This window comes from Zonotrichia leucophrys, chromosome 20, assembly GCF_028769735.1.
Source record: "Zonotrichia leucophrys gambelii isolate GWCS_2022_RI chromosome 20, RI_Zleu_2.0, whole genome shotgun sequence".
Lineage (NCBI taxonomy): Eukaryota > Metazoa > Chordata > Aves > Passeriformes > Passerellidae > Zonotrichia > Zonotrichia leucophrys.
This window is the reverse complement of record NC_088189.1, coordinates 6126736-6139932: the sequence shown is the minus strand read 5'-3', so window position 1 is coordinate 6139932 and position 13197 is coordinate 6126736. Positions and strand designations below refer to the sequence as shown.

Sequence of the window (13197 nt, the reverse complement as noted above, 5' to 3'; positions counted from 1 at the left end):
GTAGAATCTCTTTCTGACTTCTTTCACTGTAGTATTTAATCCTTATTAAACATTCAAGAGGTGACCAAGAACTTTATGTTCTATTTTTAGAAGTCTCTTCATTGGCAAGAAAATGGGGAGGAAAGGTATTTCAAACATATTTTCTTTCCAGAAACATTCCAGCATCTTTTGATGGAAGCATTCTAAGTGTTGTGATTGTAGCTACCTTAAGTGTTTAAAATTCTGCTTTTACTGAACTTCCAGTGCTTCAGCATCTGGTTCCCACTTGAGTATTTGTACTTTTGTTGCCCTCAACACATCCCTCTCCCTGTAGGGATACCAGGACTCTTTCCTGTTCTCTTTAAGGAGAAGTCAGTATTTTTTTGGTGAAAGAATGTGTGTATATTCTGGGTAAAAACTTAAATGATCATGCATATAAAAAAGTGGAAGACTGACACTTAAGCTACATGAGACTCAATATTAAAGTGTTTATTTTACTTCCTCTGATTTAGGGTCAGAACACACTTCAGGAGGAGGGAAAGTTTTCTTCCTTTGATCTGTCTTGGATAAATGGTGCAAAGGAATTATGCATTAGGTTAAGAGAGTCATGCTGCCATGGATACCCAAGAACAGACTCAGCTGCTTTGGGTAGGATCAGACCCTACTCTTCATCCCACTGCTAATAAATAATAGCTCAAATTTTCTAACATTGATGAATTCAGCATCTTTTTATGTAATCTTCCAACTTGAATACATGTTCAGGACCAAAACTGTGTTTTGGAGGTAATCCTTGTCCCTACCCTTCCTGGAAAGAGCTAAAGGATGCCAGGGGGTATTTGAAATGATCCCACCAGGAATGAGGCACCAGCAGATCCCTCCTGCCCTGGCACTGCCCTTCAGGCACAGCATTCCCAGCATCTTACATGGACAGAAAAAGTGAGATCAAACCAGCTCGGTACACTGGCTGCTGGATTTTGGTCAAGTTCCTGCCCCAGCTGACGCAGAGGGAGCCCTTTACAAAACCTGACTCCTGTTTGTGGGAGCTGGAATCTTAAAAAGCTGGGTTCAGGAATGCCTGTGGTAATTTTCTTAATTAAAATCTAGTGTTCCTGAATCTTCAGAATAAGTGGTGTGGCAGTGCAGCAGGGAACCACAGCCCGTTCTGCAGAGTGAGGCTCCCTGCAGCTGCTCGCTCTCCACTGCTTCAACCATGATCCCATCATTTAATTTCCTTGTATCTCCATGCTCAACATATTTTCCTTCCTCTTCACTCTTTGAACAGCCAAATCTTGATGTCTTAAGCTGGTAGGGCCCAAAATAGGCAGGACTTGGAGAATCCCCAGCCCTGAGCCTCCCCATGGTCTGCTCATCTGCCTCTCAGGGCTGGCAGGGCTCAGCTGTCCATGTAAGGGGTTCAGGGATGAAGGCTGTCATTTATTAAAGCCACTTGGGGACTAGTGTGGGACAGGGACATTCCTGAGCTGGGGAGCTGATGACAGTGAGTCTGGAACTCTTCATTTCCATCTCAGCAAGGCAGTTTTCCCTTCCTGCCAGGACTGGAGTGGTTTGGCAGGACTGGGGAACCTGCAGAGCTGACTCTGATGTTGTGCAGATAAATGTGAGGAACGAGCATCTTTCTGATAAATGTCCTGGCTCTTCTTGTACGGTGGAAACTTGTCTTATAGGATATTTTTATAGGATGTCTTTCACGCCCTCCCTTCCTCTGGAAACACTGGGAGGAACTTCAACACCTAATAATCTCTGTAAAAGCACCTTTACTGTCTGTGTCGTTGTTGGTGGTGATTGTGTGGCTGCCACTTTCCAACCAGTTCTGGGCAGAACTGTCAGCATCACTGCTGTGCACAGCGCTAGGAGCACAAAGGATTCTTCAATGACACAAAAAGCCAGTAATTTCCACAGAACTGCAGTAAAACGCCTCTTGTAGCTAATTATCTGCTTAGTTAACATAGTAATACATGAGTCTGTGAAAGCCTAAATAAATTAAACAGAAGTGGAAGTTTCTTGTAAAAGCCATTGATTGCTTTATGTGCTAATCACTGATAATTATTTAACAGAAGGCTTGCAGGGATGATTGTTCTGATAGCAGCTGAGAGGCTCAGACTGTGTAATTCTCTAAAGATCCATTTCCCCATCCATTTGCAAATTCTGGCATTCTTTGTAGTCTCTGTCAATAATTCCCAAATTCAGAAAAGGTGATTGATTTCTACAAATTCCCAAATTCAGAAAAGGTGACTGATTTCTACAGCAGATCCTGGATTATCCACACATCCCAGGTCACTTTCCTGTCAGAGCATGAGGGCTTGGTGGGATTTTAGGCAGAGCCAGTCAAACTGGTGTTGTCCAGAGGGATCTGTGCTGGGTGATGCTGCTGTCCCAGGCCTCCTCTCTGTGTGAAGGCAGATGAGCATCCAGAATCCTTTAGCAGCAGCTGTTCCTTGTGGGAAGGTCATTTGTAATCCCATACTGCCATCCTTGAAATCATGGGGGAGAGTTAAATCATGAGGGATCCTTTTTCCCCCCCATTTTTCGAATTCCCAGGTGGAAAGAAGTGGGCAGGAGGGAGGGAGCCCAGCTGCTGTGGTGTGGGGCAGCTGGGAGCAGCTGTCCTGCGAGGGGCTCTGTGGTGAATCCCTGTAAAAAACACATTTGTTCCTCAACAGAAACGTGTATTTCCAGAGTGAATCCCCTGGGAATAGAGAGGAACAAGTGTTTCTGTGGGAGAGGTGACAAACTCAGTGGGGAATGCTCTCAATCAAACACATTCAAGCCAGGGATTCCCAGTGCAGCCCTTCACTGCTGGTGATGATTTAGGCTGAGGCAAGGTCTGGAGTGAAAATGCCAAGGATGAGCCAAAGTATTGGGGTTATTATATAGTAAAGAGGAATATGCAGGTTCCTCTGCATGCCCAGGGACATCAACACTGGTACCTTTTGATGCTGTCTGGGTACAGGGGGCAGAACAGCCTGGTCCATGCTCCAGGGCAGAATCCTCCCACCTAAACCATGTGTGGCTAATGCCTGTCTCACCTGAAGTGCGCTGGGTGTTTTATGAGCCTTGCTAATTGAGATATTTCAAAATAACCCTGAATCTGCAGTTTCAGTCAGTGACTGTTTGCCCTTTCTATTTGTAGCAATTTCCTGCCATAGTTATTTTATCTATGGTTAAATAAGCAATTTCAGTCCTTTTCATTGTCATGTTTTCTAGACTTCATATCATTCCCGTTGCTTTATTTTGGAGTCTCTCCAGTTATTTCACATCATTCCTTGAAATGAAGTGCTCAGAGAAGGGATGCAGTGTTTAGTTCCATTTTTGTCTGTGGGGAAAGCTGTTGCCTTTGTGATGGAGAGCAAACCCAAAAGAACTTTCCAAAGGACTGAAAGATAGCTAAGGTCCAGAGAATCACCTAAAGACCTTACCTGGAACAGAAAACAGAAGAAAAATTAAAATATTTCATTAAAACAATGAGCTAAGCTTTATTACATGCTCCTTGGGGGTGGTGTAGTTTAAAAAGAACAGTAATTCTGTGTGGTTTAAAGGACTGCAGTTGTCTGAGGCTTTATGTCCCACCTGCAGCCTGTGACCTGAAGTTCGATTTTCCATTTTGCTGCCTTTCCTGAGCATGGCCAGCTCCAGCCCTGACCCCTGTGTGTTCCTCCCATGTATTTGTAATGTTCCCTATTACCTGCAGCAGCCTGCACTAATTACAGGGCAATTGCACTCCCCCAGGGCAGCAGGGTAGGTGTTTGTGCATTGCAGGCTGTAAATCAAATTTGCATTTCTTCACCTTTTCTCCTGGTCTGCTCTTTTCCTCGTTTCCTTTTTACAAGGCCATGGAGAAGAGGCAGCACGCTGTGCTGTCACTGCTGCCAGGGTTTAATTGTGTCTGGCTTCATGGTGGCAACCATTGCCTGGAAAAATCCATAAAGATACCCTCAAATTCACGTTGTCAGGGAAGAAAGATACAGAACTCTCTCTGAGAAGAAGGGCAAGAAATGCACATTTGAAGCAATGCAAGTTAAGCCCAACATTTTCTGCCTAAAAAGTAAGAAAATTTATAATGATTTTTTTAGCATAGAATGACTACGTTTTGCAAACTGCTTTTTTCCTCTTAAAGAAAATGCCCTTAAAAGGCTGCCTTAACATGAAAAAATATCTGTGTATTCCCTAAATGTGATAGATCAAGCAGTGCAGGAGAAAAAAAAATCCACTTCAGTGTGTGCTTTGGACAGAAACTTGCAGCAATCCCCGTTTGTCAGCTTTTGTGATTTGTTATAATACACTGGGCCATGCAAGGTGCCAAATCAATGCCCCACGTTCCCTATAGATGTGTTTATCCTTGGTTAACCAGGTTAAACCACTTAGCTCTTATTTCATTATCCCATTAGCAAGCCAAACCCCATGGTTTTGGGTTCCAAGCTGATGTAGTTCCATGGGCAGCCCTTGAAATTTGCCAGAATCCCCTGGACTCCAGTAATTCTAATTGCAGTTGGCACAGATCTGAAATGCAGGCAGAGATAAGCTGTTGTAAGTCTTGGAGCATTGCAGAGCAAAATGGGAAATTCTTATTATGTGAGGTTATTTGAGCAGATTTAACCATTGTAGGGCAGAGATTGTTTTAGTAGGGAGCTAAATTATGGCTTCGTGTGATGATGTGTGTTTCTCTATAAATCAGGATGAGATGCAAGAGTAATTGCATGTGAACTTGGGGTGATTTGCTGCAGACTCTTTTCTCATGGGAATGATTCCTTGACTCCTTTTAGTGTCTGGTTTTCTGTGGAATTAGAATAAAGAATTTTAGCACTATAGGCTTGTCCCAGCTTTTGCCTGACTCTACAGACAAGAGCAGACCCCAACCATTGTCCCTTATCCTTCTCCACTCCCTTCCCTGGTCTAATGACTTGTTTATATCCTCTGCTTATAGAGATTTACGCTTCAACCACATCAAGGAGATACAACCTGGAGCCTTCAGAAGACTGAAGAACCTCAACACACTGTAAGTTGCACTCCAGGGAGATGCATTTATTACTTGTGTTAGTACTGTCCCCTAACGTGGCTTAAAGGTGGCCTTGGGATTTTATTTATTTCAGTCAAGTTGTGCATATCCAGCCAAAGCTTTAAAATTCCCTCTGTTCCACCCTGTGTCATGTTTCTTTTTTTAAAAAATGTGGTGTTTAATAACTTTCATTATTCACAATTAAGTTCTCTGCTTAAAAATAAAATATAATGAGCTCTAGCACTGACAGAAGATGTTTGAGCAGGTATGGCCTTAGAGTAACCCATAAAAGAAGTTCTCATCTGGGATCAAGACAGTGGAGGGGTGGATTAAAATTATCTTCCTTTCCATGGTCTCCTCTAACTCATGAACTACATCAGTTGTGAGTTCCACTGAGCATCCTTCAAATGCCATCTTTCCCTTTTCCCTAGAAGAGGTGCCTACATCTGTCCTATCCAGGTAGGAATGGGGGTGGAAAGCTGCCCCTCCAGCCTTGTATCCCACTCTCACATCACTGCTCACACTGCTGCCCTAACCAGCTTCTCACTCTTCCCAAGGGAAACCCTGGGATTCTCTGCTCCTTCTGGCTGCTGCAGGGCTGAGGGCTTGGAGACAGATCTGAGAGCATCTGCACCCCACAGCCAAGGAGCTGCAAACACCCCAGCTCCCAGATCAGAGCCAGCAGCTGTGTCAGCACTGCACTGTGCTGGATGCAGTTGGGATGCTGGGGCTCAGATCTAATTACTCGAGCTGTGACATGGTGCTAACAGCCACAGGATTTCCAGGTCCAAGCTGAAATTCCTCAGTGAGGCAGAGCAGCTCCTTTGGCAACCTGACAGATGTTAATACATCCATGATCCCAAATGGTAACAGAAATTCAGGTTGTCTTTTTCTCTCTGGCCTTGAGTGATCTGAAGTCCCCGATCCTGTGAAGGTGGCAGACCTGGGCAATAAGGCATTCAGTCAATACTAAGCAGTTGTAGGAAAAATGGGATTTGCGATTACAGCAGGACTTTATTATTGAGACCTGCTGGAGTGTTATCCTTGAAAAATCAGCATTTGCCCAAGATCCTTGCAATCTGTGTGTGGGGCTGAGTGGCCAAGCCATGAGTGCAGGATGCTCAGAGTACCCTGGCTGTGGCTCAAATGGACTGGTCAAAAACTTTACTGCCACTGGTGCTGTTCATCCAGAACAGCCCAGGTTAGTCTCTCAAACAGCAGTGTGTGGTACTTAGTTGCCAAAAATAATAGAGAAGAAAGGATGCTTTGGATGGATTTCTGTCATTTGAGATAGGGTCAGATACAGCAAGAAATGAGAGAACACTATCTAGAGAGATAATAGAGTCCAAATCTGCAGGGTTTTTTCTTATCACCAAGCTCTGCTGAGGCCTCTTGATCTCCAGCCCTGCTCTTCCACCCCTGGAGCTCTCCTGAGTGAGGAAACAGAGGGTTCCAGATGATGTCAGATCAGTGTGCTGCAGGCAGATGTTTGGCAGCAGCTCCCAGGACCACCGGGCGAGTTTCAGCAGAGCCCTGGGGAAAAGGAGGATGCTGGCAGAGGTTCCACCCAACCTGCTGAGCTCTGTAAGGGTCCCAGTTCCTGCCCTGCCAGCTCCTTGGACTGGGCAGGTCTCTCACCCCTGCAGGATTTTGCTTCTGTCTTCTGACTCCTCCACTCTGTGCAGAGTAGGTACAGATAGAGCCTGGCTGAGGGGAAGGACCTGACTCTCTCTAGCACCTGTTTGTGCTCCACAAATTCCTCCAGTTCTTTTTCCTTTCTGTCTCCTGGACTGAGACCTCAAGGACAGCAAGTCATGAACAGATATTAGAGGGAATAGGCAGGAATGCACCCCTGGCATCCCTGAGCTCATGATTTGAGATGCCAGGGCAGAAAGAGCAGTTTGTTTTCACAGATGGTGGGCAGACACTCTTGCTTTCCCTAAACAGTGCCCTGTGGCCATTGTCCGAGCTGGAATACTGGACCAGGTGAAACACTGCTCCAACAAAACTGTATTTTAATATTTGGATTCTGAAAATCTACCTGATTTGCCAAGGAAACCTTTCCATTTAGATAGTACTTCTTATGCTTAGTTGTGTTTCCTTATCTGGCCAGCAGATTGGAGCACTCAGTTATTCTCACACTTGTAATAAACTCCCACAGCTGAGGAGTTTGATAACTGACTGAGAGAACATTGGACCTCACACTCCTGAAGGAAATTTCTCTCCAGGAACTTTGGTTTGTCCAATTCCCACATCAAAACTGACAAGAGCTGAAGAATTTGCTGGTGTTTCTTAGATGGTAAATTTTGCCTGAGGACTTAGATAGCTTTTCAAGTGATAAAGAGAATAAATCCTTTAAAATCCCTGAGAGACTTCCTGGGAAAATTTGTCCAGAAAATTTGAAGTGAGAAGTTTGGAAGATAAAATAGCTCAGGTTCCTCATGCAGAGCTCTGAGCTTGCAGCTTTCTGCCATTGAATTTAAATGAATCTTCCATAAGCAAATAAATGTTTTTAAAAGAGCTAATGGCAGAGGAAGAGCAACAGATTCTGGTGAAGCTTCTGTTCTCCATCTCCTTTAGGGCAGGGTGGCTGTTCTGTGTCCAAGTTTGACAGTTTATAAACCACCCTGAAAAGGAAACCTTTGTAGCCTGTGTTGGATGCCTCCCTGCATGGAGGGCATGGGTTGAGAGCCTGACAGGAGAGGAGCCTGTGTGGATGTCCAGTGGGGCTGTTCAACAGCTCAGACCCTTCCCTCTGCTTTCTTCCGATGTGGGAGATTTGATAAATCACAGAGCACTACTTTAGCATTAAAAACAGCAGCTTTGTGTGTGGAAGAGTCACAGTCACTGTGGGCACTCCTGGTGCAGCACCACAGGGAATGAATGAGCAGTTTTCCTAAATCCTGCACCACTGGGAACTTCCTGTGTGCCGGTGGAGAAGTTCTCTTGGGCTGAACATCTCAGAGAGTTGTAAGATTTCCTTGTCCCCTCCTGCTGGCTCTGCTCTGTTCCCGTCTGTGCTGATGGTGCTGGTTATTTTTAAACTCTTAATATTTCCCCTTGATACAAAAAATAAAAAAAATAAAATAGCAGGGAGAGTGAGGCAAACCCCTCTTGTATGCCATCCCCAGGTCCAGGACAGCTGTGTTGCTGCAGTTTGCCATCGCTTGCTGCATGGCTGAAGCCAGCATTAGCTCAGAGCAGGTGCTGTGGGAGAGAGAGGAAATGCTGTGAGCCCATGGTGAGGCACAGCCTCTCCCTGCTTCCCAGATTCTGCTCCTTTAGGTCATTTCTGGGTGGGGATGGCTGATGACAGCCCTGACTTCCCAGGGAGTCAGTGCTGCCCTGTCAATCCCTTTGGTTCCCTGCTGTATTTTCACAGGGTTGCTGCTCCCTGGGTCTCTCCAGCATCTCCCATAGAAGTGTCCAAGCCAGAAACCAAAGTTTCTTTACATCCCCAGTGTGTATTTTGGTATTCCTGAGGCACCCTGGAGAACAGGGACTCTGTGGAGACCACATTGCTTGTGCCTCTGCCTGGCCCTTTGCCCTGCCACTGCTCACATCATGTTTCTCTTTCTGCTCAGGTGAGAGTAAAACACTTCTGGTGAGTCCTGCAGGCTTTTAGGTGCTGCTGGTGAAGAGTCTGAGAGTGAACAGAGCAGCAATGTGGAGTTTCTGTCTTTTACTCTCTAGTAACTCCTGAGAGAATGTGCTCTTGCCAGCAAGAAGGGGATGTCAGAGCCTGCCTGGATCTCAGAATAAAAGTTCCTCCCTTAAATATGGGAAATAACTATTCCAGATCATTCTGTCAACAAGGGGGAATGTGTGGTTGAACATAAAATTCAGATTTTCTCCCCCTCTAAATACACTACGTGATGATTTCTATTAATGGTGTGAGGAAAAAAATAGCTGTTTTGTCACAATGACTGCAGCATGTGGACTGTCAAATGAAAGGAGGAAAGAGAACATGGTTTGAGTCTGTATTCTGTCCTGTCACATCATTTAATACATTCTTCAAAACAGAAAACCACTCATTTAATGGAACTTAAGCCTGTGCCTGGAAACCTAGAGAGAGGGTGGGGAAGGAGAAAGGAGAGGCAGTCACACATAAAATCTAGAGGAAACTGAATGTAAAATGTTCTCTTGGTGAATCTGGGCCAGATCTCATGGTGCTTGTATATCTCAAACATCCCAGAAGAGTTTGGCAGGAATAAAACCTGTGTGATTGAGTTCTCCTACTCATGTGGAGTCCAGTTCATGGGGCATGAAGGGGAATGCCCCATCCTATTGCCAGGAAATGTGCTTCTGGTACTTTTAATTTGGTCTGTTTTCTACAGGGTGTGGTTAAGATAATGAGGGAGATAATTATCTTCTCAGTCTCTGTTTGCCATTTATTCCCAGCAGATGTGGGTCCCAGCTTTCAGCCCTCAAAGGGCAGCAGCAATTTGGGCATTTTTGCTGTGGATGGCAGCTGGGACAATAGCCAGGCCATGGCAGGATTTGGCACACTGCTCTGCCTGGTGAATTGCAGAGGAGTCAGGGAGCAGACAGCTGTGCAGGAACCATCCAAACTCTCTCTAGGAGCCAGCTGTGCTGCCTTGTCTGTGGAATTCTCTGAAAGCAGCAGTTTGGAATAAGTGGGCTATTGTGGACTTCATCATTATCTCACTTTCCAGTGTTTTCCAGGACTTATCCTTCCATTACAATGGGGAATCCTGAGACAGGAAGCAGAGATGACTTCTTCTATGCTCTTTTTATTCCTAAATCAGGCAATGAACAAGTTTTTAAGTATCAGACGATGAGATAAGAGCCCTGTGTGCTGCTTGCCATCTGAACTTCCAGGATTCATCTTATTTGGCTGGCTCAGTGATTACACTCCCTTGAACTGTACAAAATAGCCAAGACAACAAAACAGACTGGGATAATGCTTTTAAATAGCCCCAAAACACAGCCAGACAACATGATGGAATTTGAAATCCCAGTGGAGATCAGTCCTGGTCTGAACCCTGAGCATTAAAGACAACAATGAGCAAAGGGCTGCAGACTGTGCTGCTGCATGGGGCTGCTCAGGCTGTTGGTGTGACCCTGCTCACCTGGTCAGTGCCACCTGTCCCCTGGCAGGCAAATGGCCAATGCAGGTGTGTGCCAGCTGCTCACATCCATGGCAATGTAGCTCAGAATCGGGGCCAGGGCTCTGATAACAGAGCAGGAGGTGCCTGGTCCTGCTCTGGCCAGAGATGGAAGCTGATGGGGCAGGGAGGGAAGCAGGGCTGGTGCCTGGGCTGTCTTTGTCCTGTGGGCAAATAGGCAAAAGCCCTCTCCCACACTGCCCTCAGGCAGGCACTGCCAGCCCTGGGGTGTTCAGTCATCAAATAAACTTTTGGGTAGATGCTCAGGGACTGTATTTCCACTCAGCGTAGCTGGCTGTCAAAGCAGAATGGTGTGTTCCAAGGACTTGACATCATTTTTGCATCCTTAGGAGTGAGCCCGGGCTGTTTGACCTCAGCTCTGTGTGTGGAGCTGTTGCTTCCAGCTGTGCAGGAGCTTTCCAGCCTCCTCTGCCTCAGCCCAGCCCTGGGCTGTGCAGCCTGGCAGTGGCACCCTCACCCCTGGTCCAGGCAGGATGGGCAAATCCAGGGCAATGAGGTTTTTCTCAACCCCTCACTCGTTGCCTGATGTACAAAGTTGTTTGCTCTTGAGTTTCTCACTTGCTTTTTTGGACCCTCAGTGTAATTCTCCACCTGAGAACAAGCCGGTGGAAAGATGCATCAGCTGCCTGGAGAGAACTTGTGAAGCTGCCATCACATGTGTGTGTGCTTCTGACATCTTCTATCTCTTCTGTGATCCTTGAGGTGTTTGATTTCACCTTCATCTTTTCCCACAAGTTCTTTTTCCCACAATTTTTTTACCCTTTCTCCCTATCTCTTTGTCTTTTCTCTCCATCCTTTACCTGCACAAACTGGTTTTGACCAGGAAAAGACCTTGGCTTGTAATGATAGAGGCTTGGTTGCTCTTTTTTGTCCAGAAAAGCAGAAGATTGGGTTTTGCTGCTGGGAAAGTGCTGAACTGTCTTCTCACCTGCTGCCTGGTGGCAGATTATTCCTGAGGAGCAGAGCTATGGCAAACATCAGCTTGTAAAATGCACATCCAGTACATGTATTTAATGTGACCCAGTGCAGCAAGGTCTGGCTGCTTGCACAGAAATTGCTGTTTTTCCTACAACACCTGAAAAAGAAATTTTTGCAGTACAGAGTCACAGAATCCCTCTCTGCCCACAGCTCTGTTTAGGAATTTTAAAAATGAGTGGTGCCTGGTGAAATCCTTGCTCTGGGCTGTTCAGCACGAAAAACTTCACCAGCTGTGAGCTTTGCCAGACCTGAACCTCAGTGAGAGCCACAGCGAGGGACCTGTGGGAGTGCAGCCACGAGGAGCAGCTCACTCTGTGTGTTAGGGAGCTATTTATAAGTGATTTATTGTGTTTTCTCAGTGCTGGGCTTGGCAGGGGCTGCAGCAGAGCTCTGCAGGGCTCAGCTGTGTGGTTCCACTGCTGCACAGCGTGGCTCTCGCAGAGCTGGGCTGTTCCTGGTCACTGGCACCAGCCTTCAGCTGCACACACAGCCATGGCAACTGCACACACCAGTGTCACACAGCCCTCCAGTGCCACGTGGCCCAGAGGTTTTGGATTAAAATCTGGCACAAAGCTCCTGAGATCGAGAGAGGTTGTCTCTGAGCAGCCTCAGGAGTGAACGTTGAATTTATTTCTTATTTGTATCAGTTATCAATTACAAAGTGATTAGAGCAAAGCTATTAGCATTTTGTGGCTCCTATAACTCCACTGGGAGCTGGTGTTTTAAACTGCATTTGTACTTCTAAAAACTGGCTCTGCACTCCCCTGCTCACTTGTTGAACACAACCAGGCACCTCCAAAACCCACTGTGGTTGTACAAGAGTGGCAGCAATGATTTAATATCTTACTCCCCACTGCTTCTTTCTGCCTGTCTCCCATCCCCTTATCCCTTTCCTGGATGAATTTGTCACTTTAGGAAGAAAACTGTGTCAAAAGGTAAGGAAAATACTTTGAACACTGCAATATTGGAAGTGGCACCTCTGGGTGAGAAACATTCTCACTGCCTGGGCTGGTGTGAGGACCCAAACCCTGACTTGCCAACCCCATTAAATCTTTAATTCTGTGACACCTGGGCTCAGAATTTTTCAGTGGGCATCCAAGAACAGAAAGGCCACAAATCTCACATGTGCTGACTTCACCAGCTGTGTTTTTCTTTCTTGGTTTGAACAGGCTGCTGAACAACAACCAGATAAAACAAATCGTGAGAAGATCCTTTGAAGATCTGGAGAACCTGAAATACCTGTGAGTTGGTGGCTCAGTAATTTCTTGACCTCTTCAAAATCTAGCAACCCACTTTTAATATTTGCCAGTCAAGGATGTACTGTGTGTGTTTGGAGTTGAGTGTCAGAGGTATAAAACATTGCCCTTGGATCCAGGCAGCAAATTCTGCTTTGGGATGAGGGTCATTGCTGTTTCCTGTGACTTTTTTAGAACACAACTGCTCATCAGTTCCCCTAATGCTCTTTCCTTTCTCTCCTTTTGAAAGCTACCTGTATAAAAATGAAATCCAGAGCATCCAGCAACATGCCTTCCATGGGCTGCATTCCCTGGAGCAGCTGTAAGTACAGATGAGCCTTGTTTGCATGCTGTGCTGCCAGGCTTGGAGAGCAGCAGGCACTTAGCAAGGGGTAGGATGGAGCTGCTGCTCTTTTCTCATCCAGATCACCAGACTACACTGGGTTCATTTCAAACCAGCTGTTCTGGGTATTGGTTTTGGTTAGTTAGTGCTGAGCTCTCTTCCTACTGGTGTTCCATGTGTCTTCTCCTGCACCCAAACCTCTGGAGCATAGAAGAACCCAGCTGTGCTTCTGATGGCCTTTATTTCCAAGGACCTTATGAAGGAGGAGAGAGGGCTGGGAGCAGAATGTTCTGCTGGGTTTGTGTCTGGGGATTCTTTAAGCAGAGAGACAGATCTGGTCCTTTACTTAAATTGAGGGTGCTGATTGATTTTCTCTCTCATCCAGAGCTCTGCTGGAAATGAGTGGATGCAGTACAAACTGGGAGCTGGGGCTGCCAAGTATCCCTGGGAGCTACCAGGGTGGTGGTGCTCCCATGCTGCAAAGCATCTGGAAATTGC

At 46.0% G+C, this 13197-nt stretch overlaps 1 protein-coding gene across 2 annotated transcripts in view; it reads left to right on the top strand.

The window, feature by feature from the left end:
• Positions 1 to 13197, top strand: part of LOC135456122 (peroxidasin homolog) — a 42053-nt gene that overhangs the window by 3649 nt on the left and 25207 nt on the right. For both annotated transcript variants that reach the window (XR_010442464.1, XM_064729799.1), the window contains exons 2-4: positions 4922 to 4993; positions 12291 to 12362; positions 12607 to 12678. Coding sequence is in view for 1 of the 2 variants with exons in the window: in XM_064729799.1 (XP_064585869.1) it covers positions 4922 to 4993; positions 12291 to 12362; positions 12607 to 12678 (216 nt within the window). In the remaining variant the exon portion in view is untranslated. The remainder of the gene's footprint in view (positions 1 to 4921; positions 4994 to 12290; positions 12363 to 12606; positions 12679 to 13197) is intronic.